Source organism: Camelina sativa, chromosome 3 (assembly GCF_000633955.1).
Source record: "Camelina sativa cultivar DH55 chromosome 3, Cs, whole genome shotgun sequence".
Classification (NCBI taxonomy): Eukaryota; Viridiplantae; Streptophyta; class Magnoliopsida; order Brassicales; family Brassicaceae; genus Camelina; species Camelina sativa.
In genome coordinates, this window is record NC_025687.1 from 17,016,150 (window position 1) to 17,037,331 (window position 21,182).

General features: G+C 37.7%; 3 protein-coding genes across 3 annotated transcripts; all 3 read right to left on the reverse strand.

The window, feature by feature from the left end:
* On the reverse strand, positions 1,092-3,080 carry LOC104777374 (cytochrome P450 76C4-like). Its single transcript, XM_010501610.2, has 3 exons — positions 2,632-3,080; positions 1,996-2,518; positions 1,092-1,923 (listed from the first exon to the last, which is right to left on the reverse strand). The coding sequence occupies exons 1-3, from the start codon at positions 3,024-3,026 to the stop codon at positions 1,306-1,308; spliced, it is 1,536 nt and encodes a 511-aa protein (XP_010499912.1). The 5' UTR covers positions 3,027-3,080; the 3' UTR covers positions 1,092-1,305.
* On the reverse strand, positions 15,395-19,183 carry LOC104779065 (cytochrome P450 76C4-like). Its single transcript, XM_019240359.1, has 8 exons — positions 18,729-19,183; positions 18,488-18,614; positions 18,365-18,413; positions 18,162-18,280; positions 18,004-18,067; positions 16,807-17,162; positions 16,340-16,714; positions 15,395-15,709 (listed from the first exon to the last, which is right to left on the reverse strand). Exons 1-8 carry the CDS (start codon positions 19,181-19,183, stop codon positions 15,452-15,454), a joined length of 1,803 nt encoding a protein of 600 aa, XP_019095904.1. The 3' UTR covers positions 15,395-15,451.
* Positions 18,909-20,373, reverse strand: LOC104777375. Its single transcript, XM_019243817.1, has 2 exons — positions 20,297-20,373; positions 18,909-20,087 (listed from the first exon to the last, which is right to left on the reverse strand). Exon 2 carries the CDS (start codon positions 20,075-20,077, stop codon positions 19,211-19,213), a length of 867 nt encoding a protein of 288 aa, XP_019099362.1. The 5' UTR covers positions 20,078-20,087; positions 20,297-20,373; the 3' UTR covers positions 18,909-19,210.

A 21,182-nucleotide genomic window follows, 5' to 3' on the forward strand; every position in this document is an offset into this window, starting at 1 on the left:
TCTCTGATCCTTGCGAGGAATAGCCCTTGGATCTTATTCTCTAGCCCTCGGTGTTGTGGATTCTCCATCAAATCGGTTACTCTCCATCAAATCGCTTCCGCCCAAGCTTCTAAGTCTTTGAGTCCGTGAATCTTGTCTTGGTGGATTATGAGGCTTGTATCAAATAACTATTTGCAAAAAACAAAAACCAAACAAAAAGCACTTTCAAACCAAGTACATACATAATGTGCGTTAATATTTTTTTCACAAGTGTTTTATCTTTATTTCATACAAAAGCCATTACAAACGAGCAAGTTAGTGGAGTAACCACTTGATTCAAAAGTAAAAGGAATTATTACAAAAAAACTAAGTATAATAAAAAAAAAACTGATCTTGATAATCTTTGTCTTTAACTGATCTTTCAGTAAGGCTAATTTACATAAATAAAAACTCCATCAAACAAAAACAAAACAAATACAGCCAATCAAAACCACACAATAAATCATCCATAGAATAATTCACAAATAAGATGTTAAAGATATAATGAATCTCTAATCCAACATAAACATACAAAAAACAGAAGACAACACATGATAAAAAAAAAACCACACACAATAACTAAAATTACAAAAAAAAAAAAACAACACAAAAAACCTTTCCCGCGGGATAGCGCGGATACTATCCTAGTTATCTCAAAATTTGTTTTTGTTTTAGTTGATTTTTTTTTAAATCAACTTTATCGACAAGCTTTAGAAAGAATTTATAAATCCAAAAAAAAGTATATACTACACGATTTACAAGTTTATCTTCACTAAAAAAAAACTAAATCAAAATTTTTAAAGTATTCATTAAAGGTATTTAGGTGTTTTACGTCAACTTTCAAATATAGACCTGTGTTGCTCCCAACTTTGAGCGCGATGCATTTTTACTTGTCAAAGAGGTTATATGATAACAATTTTTCTGGATCAAACAATTTTTAAAACAAAAGTATTGAAAATAAAGCCGATCAACCTAATATTAGAATGGCAATTCCCTACAAAAATTAACACCTATTGAAATTATTAAATATCCACTAGTTTTGTCAACTGAATTTTAAAAAATCGCTCCTTCTATATGATTTTTATAGATAAATTAATAATGTTGAGCAAGTAGCAACAAACATATTTTTCTTTGGCTTACTGTAAACTAGAGTCTAATCAGCTGAAAAATACAAAAAAGAAGGAAAAAAAACAGACACTTCGATATGAATTTTATTCAAATCATAGGGTGATGAACTGATGATTCATATATGTTTGTGAAATTTTTCTCTTCAAACAAAACTAAGTATTAATTTTTTGCCCGTTTCTTTAGAGGCACGGCAAGTAGAGGGTTGGTCTTGTGCACTGTTAAACCAAAGGTCTCTTCCATGTCCAAATCCGCTGAACTAACACCGTTTGGAAGCTTCCACTCAAAGGCACATAGAAGAGAAGCAAGCATGAGAGGCACTATTTTCAAAGCCAAAGGCAGTCCCGGACAAATCCTACGCCCTGCCCCAAACGGTGTAAGCATATAATCAGTACCTTTTACATCAATCTCTTTCCCTAAAAACCTCTCTGGCTCAAACTGAGTAGGATTTTCCCACAAATTTGGGTCTCTTCCTATGGCCCAGACGTTCACAAGAACCTGAGAATCTTTAAGCACATGGAATCCAAGAATCTCTACGTCGATTTCGGCTTTTCTTGGTAGGAGAAATGGAGCAGCCGGGTGTAATCGGAATGTTTCTTTAATGACCGCTTGTAAATATGGCAAATATGAGATATCAGACTCTTGGAAGCCACTGTTTTGCCCTATCACCTGATTGATCTCGTCTTGAACTTTTGTCATCGTTTTCGGGTTTCGAAGTAACTCTGCCATTGCCCATTCCACGGTACTAGAGTTTGTATCAGTGCCCGCTACAAACAGATCCTGATTATACAAGTACATATTATATATCAGTGAATAACAAATATAGAATTATGCTAATAAGCTAAGACTTACAAGAAGTAGATGTTCGATCTCGTCAATGTTGATTTCAGGTTCATCTCCTTGTTTGAGATCGATGAGCGCATCCAAGAAGTCTCTGCTCGAAACATCTTTCTCTTTTGTACGCGATGAGTTTTCCACAACTCGAGCATCATAAAACCCTCTAAATACCTTGAACAAGCTCTCTGAGTTCCCCTTCATCTTCTTACTATTACCTTGCAAGTCAAGAAACCTCATAAAAGGGAAGAAGTTAGCAAGGTCTGGGTTTCCGTTAGATTCCATGTAACCAGTCACCATCTCCTGAAACGCACTGGGATCTTTGGAATCGTAACTACCGAGATTGACTGAAAACAAAATATTCGATATGATATTGAGAGATGTGATGAAGGATGCACGACAAATATCAATTGGCTCTTCTCTCTCACTGCTTTCACTCATGAAGTTGATAAGTTCTTGGACCTTCTTCATCCTCAGAGCTTTGGTAGCCTCGATACGTTGCGGAGAGAACAGATGAGTAACCAATAATCTCCTCAACATTCTGAAGAGAATTACATAAGTAGAAACATTACGTAACCATTAGAAACAACTCAGGAAATGTAGTTAGCTCAGACAAGTCAAAAAGATGTTCTTTAAAATATATAAAGCAGTTACCTGAAACGAGGAGACGACGGATGAACCCAGCCAACAGATAATTCATGATGATTGTTGGATCGTATCGCTTCATTTATGTACCGCCCAGATAAGATTAGGTCGTGTGTTCTTAGTACTTCTCTCGCAGCGTCTCGTGAAGCTATGACCACTGAGTTTAAACATCCAAGCTTAAGACTCATGACTGGTCCATATGTTTTTGAGAGTTTCGTGAACGAGTGGTGTGGGTTCTTTCCGACTAGATGAATGTTTCCGATTATAGGTAACCGTGGAGGTCCCGGGGGTGACATGGATACTTGACTGGGGCTCCGTCGGGATCTTGCCGTGGTGAAGAAAAGAAAACATGATAAGATAAAACAGAAAAGGAGAAAAATAGACTGTCCTGAGATGAAGTCCATTTTGTTTCTTAAGTGATAGAATACTACATTAATCACATTGTCTAAAATAGCATAGATATATAGAGGAGAAACAGAAGTTGATAAAAAAGGAAATGGTATTACAATTTCATATTGATGGGCTCCAAATCCTTGCCAGTGACCTCAACTTGCCACGGAAAAAAAAACAAAACTCATTTGTGACTACAGTAGAAAAGTATGCAAGGGCGCCAAAAGTCGTTGTTAAAGTACAAGTCCTGAACTAAATTACAAAAAAGAGAAAATTAGAGTTTTAGTACATTTTTAAAATTTAATTAGAGAATTAGTATATTCACTATTTAAAATTAGTAAAAGACACACTTTCACTATTTATTATTATTTGAATTACTTTTTAATCCTCTACAAATCATTTTATTTACAAGTGTGCTATTGAAATTATATATATATATATATATATATTATTAGATTACTCATTGAATCTTATAACTTAAATATTATTCAATATATTTTTTTTTTTCTAAATTTTTTCAGACACAAAAAACTATGTTTTTTTTTCTTTATAATTTGATATACATTTTGTGTGATGATTTTATTCTTTATAATTTGATATACATTTTGTGTGATGATTTTATTTGATAATGTTAAATATTTTTTATAAATTTTGTATCCATAAACCTTATTAAATATACAGATGTCTATACACCTTATTAAGTATACAAATGTCTGTACACCTTATTAAATATACATGTGTCTGTACACATTATAATGTGTACAGATCAAATTACTAATAATACACAAGTTTAACCCATACAATTTATTTAGTGTACTTATATATATATATGTTAATATACATGTATTTATTTGTACAGTTGATATATAATAGATTCAATATTTATCAAATAAAAATATTTATAAATTCTGTACACTAAATATGTTGTACGGATGTCATTTGTGCAACTATCCCACTTTCTCATATATCTCACATCTTTTCTATTACACAAATAGTAAAAGTCATCTACTTCTCCAATTATAAATAGTAAATGTACTAAAATTCCAATTAAGTTTAAAAAATGTATTATTTTGCAAACAAACCCTTACAAAAATCTATATTCCTATTTCTTTAATATGATGACAAAACAACTGTTCACTTTACATATTCATATCTATTTGGATTTTGGACACTGAAAAAGAAAATGAACATTATTGGTTTAGTAAAATTTTGTGTCACACGAGTTATTTTTTTCTCTACCACAAAACATTGTAAATTCCAACGATTGAAAATGTCATAATTTTTTACAGTTTACGGTTTATAGGTTTTCGATAACATGAAATCATATAAAATCATATATATATGTCAGCTCGGTTTGGTTCCTGTTGTTCATAACGTTATTCCATGTTTTTACATTTTTTTGTTTTTAAAATTTTATTTTTGTAAACCGAAAGATCCTAAATAAGTCAAAAAAAAAAATGTAGATAATAGAACTCAAATAATTATACGTCCAATATAAAAAAAAAAACAATCTTACAGAACATTATTTAACACAGTATAAATTAAACAATTAGAATTATATAATTAACCTAGATAAAAAACATAATAAAAATAAAAATCAAATGGTATTTAAGACTAAACTATAACCAAATTAAATCATTTATTTCGGTTAAATTCTGTTCAGTTTCTCGAATTAATAAGTTTGTTTTGCCCGATCAGTCAGATAATGCATCAGATACAAAGCATCAAAAAACAGAAATCGTCAAAAAAATCATCCAAAAAATGTAGTGGGATATTTGTTGGCAATTTCCAAGGAATTCACAACTAAATTACAACGTAACACTGGGACTCTGTTTAGAAACACGCTGTTATTTTCTTCTTAACTTCATTGGTGCTAATAATGTCCCCATTAGATACCAGCTGGCCAATCAACTAATCAAGCCAAGCTCAATTACGTGTTGTGTAAATTCAAGCGATTGCATCTTCCTGGAAATATTGGATACCGCCCAAGAAAGCCAATTACAAATTTTGCTACACCCGCTCATCACCATCATAGAGTATTGTTATTCTTACTTTTAATCCAAATTGTTTTCCACACGCCTTTGTTTTTTAGAAATGGGAACCAGTTCGTTAGTTAAACCCAAACCGAAAGGATATTTCTAATTTAAACATGAAGATTTAGTCAAAACTTAGTTTTAAAAGGAAGAAGAAGAGATTGTGTATGCCTAACTAATTATTAGTTATAAAAATGATTTTCATTCTATATCATTAAATTGGTGTGTATGTGCATTAAAAATATAAAAAATTAACTCAAAGGAAACCATAAACTGAAGATGAAAATTCACGGATAGAGCTTAGATATAAAAAAGTCAGAGCCAGTATCAATATGGTCCTCCTATTGAGAATAGGCAATATAAAATGTTTTGGTCACTTCAAGCCCAATAACAAATACTAGTTCAGTAGCCCAACAAGCTGTTCCACCTTCTTTGCAACAAAATGACAAAGAATATACGAAATAGAGGAAGATGATTACGAAGGTACATGAATCAGCTGAAGAGAGTTGTGCGCTGGTTCTATCTAGCCGTTATGATTTCCTTTTGTCAATAGAATGTGAGTAGAGGATAAACTTGTCATAAGATCCTTAGGATGTTGAAATAGTCTACAATGTTCTTCTAGATATATAAATACAATCTTGATGTAATGAACAAAATATCAATAATACAGTCAAAGTTTCAACATTAAAAAATCCTTCTTTCGTTTATTTTGATGGTATTAGAGCTTTTCTAAAAACCCAAACAGATTGCTTTCATAGCAGAAAGACTCGATCCTTATCATTTTTCATCCAATATTCATGTTGCTAGCTCTGTCACCATCAAGCTGAGTGACACAAACTACCTCTCGTGGAAGACAACTTAAATCTTTACTTCGTTTTCAGAAGCTGCTTGGTTTTGTTAATGGTCAGATTCCAGCACTTGCGGCTACTTGTGTCACCACAAACAACAACGTTCAAGTCACCAATCCCAATCCAGCATACGAAGCTTGGATCTAAACTGATGAGCTCACCAAGTCGTGGCTCTTTGGAACACTCTCTGAAGAGGTTCTCGGTCTTGTTCATGCTCTACCTACGTCTCTAGAGGTATGGATGTCTCTTGCGTCTAACATCAATCGAATTTATGTGGCTACAGAATGTGAGTTACTACATCGTCTCTGATAACAGGATTTTCACCCAGGGTATCAATTCCCTATGCAGTTGTAGTACAAAGGGTTATCAATCCAAATGTTGTTTATGCTAGCCATCAAGGATGCAGTCAGAACAATACAAGTCAGGCCAAGCAAAAGTTGGTTTTGATCCAACAATCCTAAAATAATAGAAGAAAAGAGTGTAAACAAAGAACCACACGATCTAAGCACTCGATGCAAGCATTCGAGTACAGGATCGGGTGGGGTGATCGAGTGAGAAAATGAAGTACGAACAACTCGAGGGGTTACTCGAAGCAGGTGATTGTGTACCTGTTCGGGTAATGGATCGAGTGATTAATAAAAATGCAAGTAATTAAAATACGAAAGCTTCTAAGGATGGGGTGATCGAATCCTAAATGTTCCTAACCAGTACAGATGTCTTACATGCCTCAAGCAAATATTCCCTAGACAATGAATCTCTAATATCTTGTTAAAACACTCTCGTGATAGAAACAATCAACCTTGATCACTCCCCTACCGAACTCTCGTTGGAGAAACATGACCAAGCAGGCAATAAGAACCGATTCATTATTGTCAGTAAACCCCTTACTCATCTAATGTCTTAGGCTAAGTGAGTAAACCTCTAGCATTGGTTGATTCAAGCATTTCATCTACACCTCTCGGTGGTAAAACACCTTAGATCTAATTTCACTCTCTCATTTTGTTGACAGCATTAAGAACACCAATCTAGAAGGGAATCTATTAAACATATACGATCAAACTAAGACATCCTAACCAATCTAGAACACAAAATCATCTATCCCATCCCTAGAAACTTTACTAAACTACTCAGATCTCATTGCAAGAAAAACATAAGCATAAACGAATGAAAATTGCATTGTAATAAACGGTAGAGTAGAGAAGTAAGAATACAAGATAGAAATCTAAAGAAATGATAAAAAGCTATGACACAAATCCTAACAAAAAGGTGGAAAATGTTTTGAGTCGCTCAGTTCTCTCACAGAAGCTCTCGCTACTCTGCGAGGAAGAAGAGGGTGGGGTTTATATATGGAAACCCATTAACCCTAGCTTCCTAGTCCTGCCCGAGGGTCTGCTCGATGGGGTGCACGAGGATGTGCTCGGGTTGCTCTTCGAGTAGACTCTCGGGTTGTTATTCCTGCTCTTGGATCCTCCTCGATCGTGTTGGGGTTCGGACTGTTCTTCCAGCTCGATGGCTCCTTCGTGTATATGCTCGGATTTGTCCTTGTTTCTCCCCATTTTAGGCTCTAAAGCACATGTTTTCATCCAAAGTATGCAAATGCAAGAATGCAACACCCTAAATGGCCTAAAAGTGAACTCCTACAGTTAATGACCTAAAAATGCTAAGGTAAGGGTATAAACAATGCAAAATATGGACAAAAAAAGGATGCTAAAAACATGTAAATTAGAGAGTTATCAGACCCCCAAACTTAAATCTTGCTAGTCCTCTAGCAAGGAAGTAGGAGGGTGCGGTTTGAAAACTGGGACTCATAACCTTTATATGCTAAGCGAAGGAATCAAGCTATAATCCTTAAAGATAGTTTAATTGTGCTAAGATCAATCAACATACTTACAAATATATTTTTATGCTTATTACCATGCATCGATCTCGTTCAACCTCCAACTAAAAGTAAAGAACATCTCTTTCACATTCATTTAAGTGTTTGGCGAATTCTTGCAAATGGAAGGTGAATCAAGCTCAATCGATTTCAAGGCTAAGGCTTTTTGGTAAGGTGGTTTCAAACAAATTCTTTGGGTGGTTTTCTCTCAAAAGAAGGAATGCTAGACAGTTGTAAAAACTATCTAAGATTGAGAACAATTTGGGCATACAAAACTTAACTCTTGATAGTCTACCATTTTCTCATTCACCTTTTATTTAAAACCCCATAGAATTTAATTACCCACAACATTGATTTTAACTCTTTTTTTTTGTAATCCCTAAGGTTTAAACTTTAAACATCTAGCTCTCTTCTTTTTTTTTTTTTTTTCTTTTCTTTCTTTGCTAAACTCCTAATATGTATGTTTATATATATATATATATATATATTTATATATATTATTTTTTATTTTTCTAGGAGACTAGCAAGATGTTTTCTCTTTTTTTTTTTTTTTTTTTTACTAAGAGACTTAGAGCTACTTGATTCTAACCTTAGGGACTTCTTTTCTTTTTTTTATTCCTTAACCCAATCCAAATAAACATGCTAACCACCTATCTTTCAAAACCGATTCTATTAGCTAGTTCAAATTCTAACTTAGCTAAATCAAGAGGCAGTTCTTTGTCGTTCTCAATACTCTCAAGGTTTCACAACCTATAGCACAATAAAAAAGGCCTCACTCAACAATTCACAACAAGGTTTGAAATAAAGTTTTGGGTTCAAGGGTAGAGAAAAACAAATCGAGTTAAATGAAAAGATTGGTAAAAATGGAGTGCTAACCCGAATTTAGAGCTACCATGAGCAAGTATTCAAATTCCATAAGCAAGACAATTTAAGCTCAAATTAAGTCCAATTATATAGAGATGTTCAAACAAGTGAGGAAGCATTCAAAAGACACAAGGTTCTAAACAAAGATTTTTTCATTTTTTCAAAGATTGATCTAGCAACAATGAACCGTGACTAAGGGCTATAGCTTCAGTGCTAAGGTTTGATTTTAAATAAGGTGGTTTTAATCATTGTCCCCTAACATGCATATGCAACAATCCTATATAAAAGAAACTAGACTCAATCCTAATATGTAAATGCAACTACATGAACACTCTTTTATATTTTCAAAAAAATTTCAAAAAAAAAATTTTGTGTTTTTTTATTGCAAACAGATGCAAACTCAAATGAAAAAAAACTAGCATGCAAAGATTTAAATAAGAAAATAAAACACAATGTTATATACATCCTATGACCCTCCCCCAAACTTAAATTACACAGTCTCAGTGTAAATAAAAGTCTGAAAAAGGAGTCCAAGAATCACACAAGATAAAATAAAACTAAATGCAATATTAGTTACAAACATTGGATGAAAGTGGTACCTCATGGGTTGGTTAAGAAGGAGGTTGTAGCAGCCTCCATACTCTCCAACGTGTAGCCAGGGTCGTCACCGGCTTCAGCAGGCGCCGGGATTCGCTCATCAGAGAGCTCAGTTATGTGCACAGACGACTTGCTCGGACCAGCATCCGAGGGGTTGATCGGGTAGGTGCCCGCGTAGGTCATCGGGTATGGCATCGGGTAGTACGACGGGTGTGGTGGAAGAGGTCCGGAATGATCACATGTGTAGCCACTTGCAGGGTGCATCGCATGCTACCAAGATTGGTGTGACCAATCTTCCAATGGAGATCTCTCTAGCTCCATCCCTCCTCTTAGTTTTCATAGCCCATGACTTGAGGTAAAGGAACTGATCGAGCAGCACAAAGACCATACTAGCGTCCGTAACATCGCCTACTAGTGGTGACCATCCCTAGCATTGTCTAAAACTCCACACAAGGCAATATCTAGCAGTTGGAGCTTGTGATCATTCACAATCCCAGTCTCCTTTCTAGCAAAAAGAGTGCAGGCGAGGGACTTGTGAAAATACCTCAAAACGGGGCTCCTTATTTGAGCCGACTTGGAGCTTGTGGACTTTTAAGGAAACTTGTCACCTATTGTCAGCCATAGGGACTTCATTTCTTCCTTGCTCATCTCCATGTTCTCTCCACTCCCATCCTTGAAACCATATAGCTTCTCCATCTCCTTGTAGGTGAGTCAGTACTCCTTGTTGCGCACGGAGAAGGTGATGAACCCGATCCCCCCTTCGGGTAGTAGGGTCGAGTGGTCCTCAAAGTAGTGCAATTTTAATGTTGAGAGAAAATGGAATGTTTCCTCCTCATATGCCTCAAGGTTGGCTTGCATCATCTTGCCCAGGTGGCACATGTCGAACAGGAACTCGACATCTCTTGCGATCCCCAACTTCTTCATCGTTTCTCGGTGAGGGTAGCGGGTACCAACAAAACTCATCTTGCGGAAAACCTTGAAGAGTTTTGCCGGAGTCTCCACCTCCTTTTGCTTTAGCCTCCGCGAGGCTTGTCGTGTTCGTTCCCTCTGCTCCTCCTCTCGCCAGTGGTTCTCCTCCTCTGGATCTCGATCTTCTTCTTCCGCTGCTCTCTGCCACCTTCTCAGCCCTTTCGGCGGCGGGTCTCTTCCCCCTTGCAACCGCGGGTATGCTTCTCAACCTAGAGGATTGGATCTCCTCTGGTTCTCCTCCACCGGCATCAGAATCGACCTCCATAGGGTCAGTAACGGTTCTTTCAGACGTAGAAAGGTCCCTACGTTGAGGAGATCGGCGGATTGCAACAGCGATTGGGTCAGGACAGAGAACACGGGAATCCACACGATCAGTTGCTCGAGCACCGGATCGGGTGACGGATCGGGTTGAGCATTGGGTTGGGAAAGCGAAACGTCCAGCCAGCGGTTGGGAATGCGGAACGTTTCCTCTTTCTTGGGATTCTCGAGGTTCCACGGAATCACCTCCGGTTGTAGCAGCGGAGGAGGTTGATCTCCTTCCCTTCCTTTGGTAGCTTTTCGTGTGTGGCTCCATTATCGAATCCTTGAGAAGAAGAAGAAAACTAAGCTTCGAGATTAATATTGTTAGTTCCCAAAGAAAATCAAATATCACTCGAGTTTGAGAGAGAATAGAAAGTAGGGAGACTAAAAGCTCTAGGGTAGAATGACTTATTGGTGGTGCTGAGGGAGAAAGGTTCGAAACCCTTAAATAGGGTAGGGTTGGCAGCTTGTGCTTCACCGAGAGTGGGCTTGGCTTGTGGAATTCGGACTCCACTCGCCACCCGAGTAGCGACACGATCAGGCGCGTCGAGTATGGTGTCGGGTTGTGCCTCGAGTTCCCCTATTTTTCCCTTTTCATTTTTTCTCTTTTTTTTTCTTTTTTTTTATAAATAAATTTGCAAAAATAGAAAACAAGATTTAAAACAAATAAAAGAAAAGAAAATTAAATAGAAGATACTTTTGGGACTTCCTCCCAATTGAGCTTGTTTAAAGTCACTAAGCTTGACTCTTCATGCTCCTTAAGCATGGGATCTTTGAGGGAGAGGTTCTGGAGTCCTCTCCACTGTAGCAAGCTGATTCAATTCATTCTCTAAGTCTTGTCCAGGTTCCACAGCAAATGTGGTGTTGACTTCTTCAAGATGTTTGACTTTTCTCTGCTTTGTCTTAGTCGAAAAAGCTTGACCATCAATGGTTGGCCTCTTAATTTCCTTCTTGACATCAAACTCCATCTTGAAGTGCTCCCCATGCTCAATTTTTATCTTCCCTTGCTTCACCTCAATCATTGCCCCTACTGTTGCCAAGAATGGTCTTCCCAAGATCAGTGGATCGTCTGGTTCCTTATCCATATCAAGGATCATGAAATTAGTGGATCCACCCTTCCAGTTCTGAGAGGCAAATTTTCCACGATCCCAATTGGATGTCTGATTGTTCTATCAGCTAGAACCAAATACAGACTACTTGGTTTGAAACTGGTGAAACTTAGCTTGTTGGCTACTGACAGTGGCATGATGCTGACTGAGGCTCCAAGGTCGCACAAACAATTCTTGAAAATCCGAAGTCCTATCGAGCATGGCAAAGTGAAAGAGCCAGGATCTTCCAATTTTTCCTCGATTCGCAGCTTAGGGTCTAAGCACACTCCACTCCTGAGAATTTTATACCCAATCTCCTTGACAGCTTCCTTAACCTCAATCTCCAGCTGAACTACCTCCTTGGCGACTTCCTCTTGAAGTTCGTGTGGTGGCAAAAGTTTAGGAGGTGGAGCTTTACATTTGGCCATACGCTCTGCAAGCTCCTCCAATTGGATGTCAAGAGCGGCATTGAACCTTTCCTCTAATTCCCCTTCTGCTGCTATAGGTAGTTGAGGTTGATCTTTCATCTGAACATCTACTCGATGCATCATCCGGTCACCATCATCGGGTAGGTCATCGGGTTCCACCTTGGGTTGTTCTTCAATTTGCGATCCTCGAACATGTGCTCGATCATCACTCGATCAGTCTCCTCGGATGAAGGCTCGGGTTCATACTCGGATATGTAGTACTTGGCCTCATTTCTCCCATAGTGATCCATAGCCTCCCCATCTTGAACATCATTGTCCTCAGTGAGGTAGTTCTTATAATCATCATCAAGGAAAATGGCTTGAGCAGTGGCATATGAATCATTATGAGTAGTCCTCATAATCATAATCATTTGGGTTCTGAACAGCTTTACCTAGAAGCTGGTTGATCTTTGGAGGTAGTTGGTTGTTGTGGTGGCCCTCGAGGTACCTCAGCTTAGTGTTGAGGGATTCATACTTGGCGGTCAAATCATTGTATCCCGAATCGATCTTGTTGCTCATCTCGTCAAATCGTTTTGCGTTGTCCATAGCAGCGGATGCCTAATTTTGAATCATCTGCTGAATTAGGCCGCAGAGTTCAGCTTCTTGGGATTGGTTCTGCTGGCCTTGCTGTTGTTGGAATCCAGCTTCTTGAAAATTCTCCCCATCTGGTTGCAAAAAATGCTCTTCTTCTGAGATTGCATTGACATCCTGCTTCTGGTTGAGTAGCCTATCGAGCTTGTCATTGAGGGCTTTCATGTCCCTTCTGTAAGTGGCATATTCCTCTCTTGTGGATCGCACAGTACGATCATACTCCTTATTATAATGCCCATCTGATTGAGCCAAGTTCTCAACGAGATCCCAGCCTTCATCGACATCCTTTTTGAGGAAGTTACCATTGCTTGCGGTGTCCAGCAACATCTGTATCTTGGAGACCACTCCTCTGTAAAGTGTACTCAGCAATGAAGCATTGCTGAAGCCATGATGAGGACATCTGGTAGTGTATCCCTTGAAACGTTCCCAAGCTTCATTGAACGTCTCATTGTTCTTCTGAACAAAGCTGGAAATGTCATTTCGCAGCCTTGTTGTTCTGGAGTTGGAGAAGAATTTGGCTAAAAACGTCTTCTTGCACGCTTCCCAAGTGGTGATGGACTCCTTGGGTAGTGATTTCTCCCAGAGGTGCGCTTTGTCTCCTAAAGAGAATGAGTTTGAATGCATCCTCACTAACTCCATTTATCTTGGTGAGGCTACAGAGCCTATCAAATTCATCCAGATGATCCAATGGGTCCTCCATTGGCAATCCATGAAACTTGTTACTCTGTATCATCTGGATGAGACTACTTTTGATCTCAAAATTGTTGTTCTGGACAGCAGGTGGCACAATGCCATTCCTTTGAGTATGAGTAGATGGAGCATCTCCTGCTCCTATGTTGGTCTTTGCTTGAGGAGCTGGTGGACCGTTCTGATTGTTCATTGTCTCCTCAATGATTGATGGTTGCGGTTGTTGAACTTGTTGTTGTTTGAGTAGCCTTGGTCTGTCGATGTTGTCGATGAAAGGACTCAAGTTTTGGCTACCTCTAGATCGTGTTTGCATGCACAAGTAGATGACCGAGTGTGTACACGAGGGTCAACTCGATCCAGGTGGGGACTCGGGTTGTACCTGAGACTCAAAAAAAACAAGAGCAAAAGCAAACAAGTCAGATTCCGAACCAATATAAATAAAAGAACTTGATCTAGCAAGTGCTGAAATCCTAAACGTAGCAAAATAAAATTCAACCAAATGGCAACAACGCCAAATTGATAACAGGATTTTCACCCAGGGTATCAATTCCCTATGCAGTTGTAGTACAAAGGGTTATCAATCCAAATGGTTGTTTATGCTAGCAGGAAGGATGCAATCAAAACAATGCAAGTCAAGCCAAACAAAAGTTGGTTTTGATCTAACAATCCTAAAATAATAGAAGAAAAGAGTGTAAACAAAGAACCACACGATCTAAGCACTCGATGCAAGCATTCGAGTACATGATCAGGTCGGGTGATCGAGTGAGTAAATGAAGTACGAACAACTCAAGGGGTTACTCGAAGCAGGTGATTGTGTACCTGTTCGGGTAATGGATCGAGTGATTAATAAAAATGCTAGTAAATAAAATACGAAAGCTTCTAAGGATGGGGTAATCGAATCCTAAGTGTTCCTAACCAGTACAGATGTCTTACATGCCTCAAGCAAATATTCCCTAGACAATGAATCTCTAATATCTTGTTAAAACACTCTCGTGATAGAAACAATCAACCTTGATCACTCCCCTACCCAACTCTCGTTGGAGAAACATGACCAAGCAGGCAATAAGAACCGATTCATTATTGTCAGTAAACCCCTTACTCATCTAATCTCTTAGGCTAAGTAAGTAAACCTCTAGCATTGGTTGATTCAAGCATTTCATCTACACCTCTCGGTGGTAAAACACCTTAGATCTAATCTCACCCTCTCAGTTTGTTGACAGCATTAAGAACACCAATCTAGAAGGGAATCTATTAAACATATACGATCAAACTAAGACATCCTAACCGATCAAGAACAAAAAATCATCTATCCCATCTCTAGAAACTTTACTACACTACTCAGATCTCATTGCAAGAAAAACAAAAGCATAAACGAATGAAAATTGCATTGTAATAAACGGTAGAGTAGAGAAGTAAGAATACAAGATAGAAATCTAAAGAAATGATAAAAAGCTATGAGACAAATCCTAACAAAAAGGTGGAAAATGTTTTGAGTCGCTCAGTTCTCTCACAGAAGCTCTCGCTCTCTGGTTTTTGGGTCTGCGATGTGCTACTCTGCAAGGAAGAAGAGAGGGGGTTTATATATGGAAACCCATTAACCCTAACTTCCCAGTCCTGCCCGAGGGTCTGCTCGATGGGGTGCACGAGGATGTGCTTGGGTTGCTCTTCGGGTAGATTGTCGGGTTGTTCTTCCTGCTCTTGGATCCTCCTCGATCGTGTTGGGGTTCGGACTGTTCTTCCAGCTCGATGGCTCCTTCGGGTACATGCTCGGATTTGTCCTTGTTTCTCCCCATTTTAGGCTCTAAAGCACCTGTTTTCATCCAAAATATGCAAATGCAAGAATACAACACCTTAAATAGCCTAAAAGTGAATTCCTACAGTTAATGACCTAAAAATGCTAAGGTAAGGGTATAAACAATGCAAAATATGGACAAAAAAGGATGCTAAAAACATGTAAATTAGATAGTTATCAGTCTCATTCTTCTTTACATGAAAGATAAGAATTTTTCTGTCTATTCCTGAGAGTTTTGTGATGTTTGTGATAATCTCAGTTTGATAGGAAAGCATGTTAATGAGTCGATGAAGAAAGGCATCATGATGGAGAAAACCGAAGGTCTCTTCAGTGTAAGACCGAAGGTCTCTTCCATTTACAAGGCATCATGATGGAGAAGACCGAAGGTCTCTTTAGTGTAAGACCGAAGGTCTCTTCCATTTCCAAATCCTCAGAACCGACACTGTTTGGAAGCTTCCACTCAAAGGCATGGAGACGAGAAGCAAGCATGAGCTGCACTGTTATCAAAGCCAAAGGCAGTCCCGGACAAATCCTACGCCCTGACCCAAACGGTGTAAGCTCATAATCAGTACCTTTTACATCAATCTCTGTTAGGATTTTCCTTGAGTGTTTAACCGTGAAACTGTCGAGTAAGACTAACAGGTTTGTGTTTCCTTGTGCTCTGTTTTTATGTTTTGCAGGTTTGTAGGTTTGTAGTGCAAGAAAGTAAAAGGGACATGAGGATGTATGAGTTCCCATGATCAATGTGATCTTGGTACGTCTAGGTGAACCTGAAACCGGTTCACAAAGGAGTATCAGAGTAGCAATTACAACTTGAACAAACTCACCCCAAGCTCACGTCTCTCACCTTACAAAGAATCAGACCCCAAGAAAAACCAAGAACAATGAAGAAGACAAGAGTCTCTCACACCCACTCTCGGTTTCTCTCTCTCTAACCTCCTAGTCATTTTCTCTGTAATGTAACGCCAAATGTTTCTCTGCTTTGTTCCCTCTGCTCCTCTCTCCTTTAATAGCCCTCTGTCGTTGTCTTGCAAGGTGATACAAGACAAAGTCGTACAATACACATAGTTAAGATGTGATATCACTTAAACGACAGGGCCATTGTCGTTTGTCTCCTGGACAATCTTCTTAGCAGACCAAGCTGGGCCTGTGCTACCGTTACCGGCCCAACTCCCTGAAGAAGCCCACCTGTCTGATCCAAATCATCAAAACGACAATCTTTTTCCCTAAAAACCTCTCTACCTCAAACTGAGTTGGATTTTCCCACAAATTTGGGTCTCTTCCTATGGCCCAGACGTTCACAAGAACCTGAGAATCTTTAAGCACATGGAATCCAAGAATCTCTACGTCGGTTTCGGCTTTTCTTGGGAGGAGAAATGGAGCAGTCGGGTGTAATCGGAATGTTTCTTTAATGACCGCTTGTAAATACGACAGTTTTGAAATATCAGACTCTTGGAAGTCGCCGTTTTGCCCTATCACATGATTGATCTCGTCTTGAACTTTTGTCATCGTTTTCGGGGTTCGAAGTAACTCTGCAATTGCCCATTCCACGGTACTAGAGTTTGTATCCATGCACGCTACAAACAGATCCTGATCAACACATACAAAGAGATGTCATATTTATCAGTGAGCATATATATATATATATACAGATCATGTTATGGTAATAAGCTAAGACTTACGAGAAGTAGATGTTCGATCTCGTCAATGTTGATTTCAGGTTCAACTCCTTGTTGGAGATTGATAAGCGCATCCAAGAAGTCTCTGCTCGAAACATTTCTCTCATCTGTACGCGATGAGTTTTCGATAATCCGAGCATCATAAAACCCTCTAAATACCTGAAACAAGCTCTCTGAGCACCCCTTCATCTTCTTACTATTGCCTTGCAAGTCAAGAAACCTCATAAATGGGAAGAAGTTAGCAAGGTCTGGGTTCCCGAGGGAAACCTGGTAACCAGTCACCATCTCCTGAAACGCACTGGGATCTTTCGAAGCGTAGCTACCGAGATTGACTGAAAACAAAATATTCGATATAATATTTAGTAACAGAGGAGTGATAAATAAATATTATGCTTATTTTTATCATTGGCAAAAATAACATTCTCATTCTTTTTCCTATGTCTTGTGTATATAAAATACCTTTGGTTTAAGTAATTAATAAGTAAACTGACACAATTACAAAAAAAAAATAAAAAAAAAAATCTTTAAAAGTCCCATATCGGATAACGTGAAGCACAAAGAGGCATTTATATGCGGAGGGAGAGAAGTATATGATTGCTGAGCTTAGTAGCGTGAGCTTGTGACTCAAGTGAGAGCAAATGAGTAATTGGGATGTTGGTTCGGTACAAGTGGTCGAGTTCTGACTGGGTTTTCACTGACTTGCCCGATCCAAGCCAGGAGCTGAGTTATGTGGTTTGAGCGGAGGCTCGGGTCACGTGATTCTTAGAGCGGAGGGCATTGCGTGAGGCTGGTTTCACAGAGCAGCGAATATTTCCTGCTTCCGGCAGTGGATGGATAACAAGTCGGACCGTTTGGACTCACTATGATCTCATGGACGAAACTCAACTGGACCAGTTACTTTTTTATTTTTCAATCACATCACCACACAGACCCGGTCCACAAGGGAAGCCATTGAAACCAATGATTCGGGCCTTTAATTTTAAAGGCCTTTTTACATAGAAATCTTTTAAACAATATATATGTAAAAGACATTTTTTGTGGGTAGAATATGTGTAAAAGCTTTTTTACTTATATGTAAAAGACCTTTTGTTTTTGTTGAATATATAAATCTTTAAAATTGTGGTCTTCTATAGAAAACCTAAAATTTTAAAACACTAGCAAAAAAAAAAAGGCACGTTTTGAAATTTTTGCGTAGGGTACTCGTGAATGTCGGGCCAGCACTGTCACCACATTTCAAGACACATAGTAAGAGGAAACATTGAATCTACAACATAAATTTAAGAGTTAACAATGACCAAATATTAAGAAACACAAAATCAGAGTTAATGCCAAAAAAATAAGAAAAAAGAAACACAAACCTCTTCGAAAGTACTCCAGTTTTGTTGACAACCTGATGAACTAGAAGTCAAAGAGAGAATCTTCATTGCTAGTTTAAACAAATTAGGCACACCTGTTCCGTATGTTGACCACCAATTCCCTAAAATAATCCAATTGCAACATAAGAGATAGTTTCACAAAACTTGAAGTCATCGAAGGTAAAGCAAAAAGGCGAGAGAAAAACCTGGTTCAAACTTATCTGTGTTATGTTCACATCCTCTTATAGCAAGAGGCTTTCCAAAAAATCCAAGTTTATCCTCATATTTTTTAAACTCATTGACAGCGTTACCTTGTTTCTCGAACTCACCATGGTAAAAGTCCCAACACATTTGAGAAAGCCAGTCATGAGTGTCGCATCCAGCTGAACGGTTGGTTCGTTATAGAAGTAAAACGGGTTCAACAAGTAGGCAGTCAAATGTAATGGAGTATCCAACCTACCTTTGATTTTCTCATCAATGATCTCAATGATAGGTTGGTAATACTTTTCCACATTATTAGTAGATGCTTTGATAGATCTTTTGGCTTCTACCAACTCTCAATAAACAAACCCCATTGAAGGTTTTTTCTCTCCATCGACCATCCTAAGAACTTTAACCAAAGGCTCCAAAACCTTAACAACTCGTTCGACCCCATTCCAAAACGCAGGGCTTAAACAAGTGTAGTAAGAACTTCTACCCTTTACATGTTTGGATTCCTTGCATCTGTCCCATTCATCACTAACAAACATAAATTTAACCTGTTCTTTATTCTCCAACAAGCTTTGCAAAGTCAAGAAGGTTGTAGCAAATTTTGTGACTCCACGCCTTACAATATCCTTTTCCTTTATACGAGATCTCATTATACCTAAAATTTTCCCATGACAATAAATGAACGTGGTCACAGCCTTAGCTTTATCAATGTACTTTGAAACCTTTGGCAACTTAACAATGTCTTCAAGCATCAATTTAACAGTATCAGCAGCGCATGCAGACCAAAACACACCTGGTCTCTTCTCTTTCAACATCCTTGCAGCTACTAAGTTGTTCTCCGCTCAGTCAGTTATCACCTGAACAACTTTCTCACCACCAAACTCTTCTATGCATTTATCAACATACTCAAAGATAAACGCACCAGTCTGAGATTCCTTCGAGACCTCTTTTGAAGAAACAAAACTACTCCCTCCTCTTGAATTAACACAAAAATTCACAACGTTCTTCTTTGTGTCACTAATCCATGCATCTATCAGTACAGAACAACCATTATATTCCCATCCTACCTCTAACCTCTTAAGTTTCTCACTAATAACTTCTTCTTCCTCCTTTAACAATGTATCCCTAAGTTCACACTGGCTTGGTGGAACCCAACCAGGTCCAAACCTTCCTAAAGCTTCACAAAACAACCTAAACGAATCGCTCTCAACAACATTAAAAGCAATACAAGACTGATATATCCATCTAGCACAATATTGATGCACAACCAAATCATTACTTTTTTCTTGTCCTGTCTCACCACCTAAAGAATCGTCCGGAGTAACGAACTTATCCATCGGACCTTGAACTATATCAGGATTCTCATCCAATTCATCCTTCACATTATTAATATCAACCGCAAAACTGAACAAATCCGGTTCTCTATTCATTCTCCTCTTCTTCTTCTTCGCTTCCAAGATCGCTTTCATACATTTAGATTGGTCTTCTTTCGTAGACCGTGGACACGAGGATACAGTCCCTTTACGGTGAGCGATATGCTCCTTAATCCTATACACTCCTCCTCCCATTCCTTTCCCACACAGTTTGCACTTCACTCTATCTTGATTCTTCGGGTCATACAAAGTTCCGTATTCCCATCCGACATCACCAGAGTTCCGCTTCAACGACGACGTTCCCAGTGAAAAATCCGATGTCGAAGACGAATCCATATAAGCAAATCTGTATATTTTCAGGGAAGAAAATGGATCAATTAGATTATACAAAAGGTTGAAACATACAATCAGTCGAAGAATTGAATAAAGTGATACTGATGAAATTTCTCACACACACAACAGATTTTGAAAAATTCACAGACGAATGATGAATACAAAGCAAATCAGTGACTGGAATAAAAAAAAAATTATATATACATTTCACAATCAACTCACCTATGACGGAGAGAGGCCCGGAGGAGATGAAGTGTTGTTAATCACTGAAGCTGTATATCTATTCTATTAAAAGTGAAGTAATCACTACACTTAGATTGGACCATGACTTTGTTTTGCCACATTTTTCATTAAAAATGATTAGAGAATCACTTAATTTAATTAAATTAATATATAGTTTCAATTTATCTCAATGACCATTATACTCTTGGGTCGATTACTTAAAACTAACTAGGTCGCAACGCGGATCCTCTCTGACCCGAAAATAGAAGAAAAAAATTGGCGGATCTGTTTGTTCTCCAGATTAATAATTTTTGGATCCTATATATTATTTGATTAAAGAATAGTTAAACACACAACCAAACAGATGTATAATCCTCATAAATAAGGAAACTAGTATTAGAGTATTTAATGGCTTCAATAATATCAAATATTAACTACTACCATACTTAATCCCTATAATTATTATGAATAATAATAATAATGAGAAATCATTAATACTTATCAATTGTGATTTTGTTTCTTCCAAAATAATCAATAGATTAAATATGAAATTGTATATATATGTAACCTTATTTGATTTACTTTTATACTGTGAGATATTTACGGAAACAACAAATCAACTTAATACAATTAAATAAAAACAAATCATCATTTAGTTTAGATTTTTTAATATTTCCTTAACGAAATTATAGTAATTAATTATGATTAGTATATATAGAAAAAATAAAAACCGCATGAAATTATATATATGTAAAGTTGTAAACTAATTTACAGAAAATGTGTATTGTATATCCCACATCGACTAAATATTTTGGAATATGGTTCATAATCACTATAAATATATGACTAATATGTTTTGAGTACAAATGAGCACGAACCTTGATTT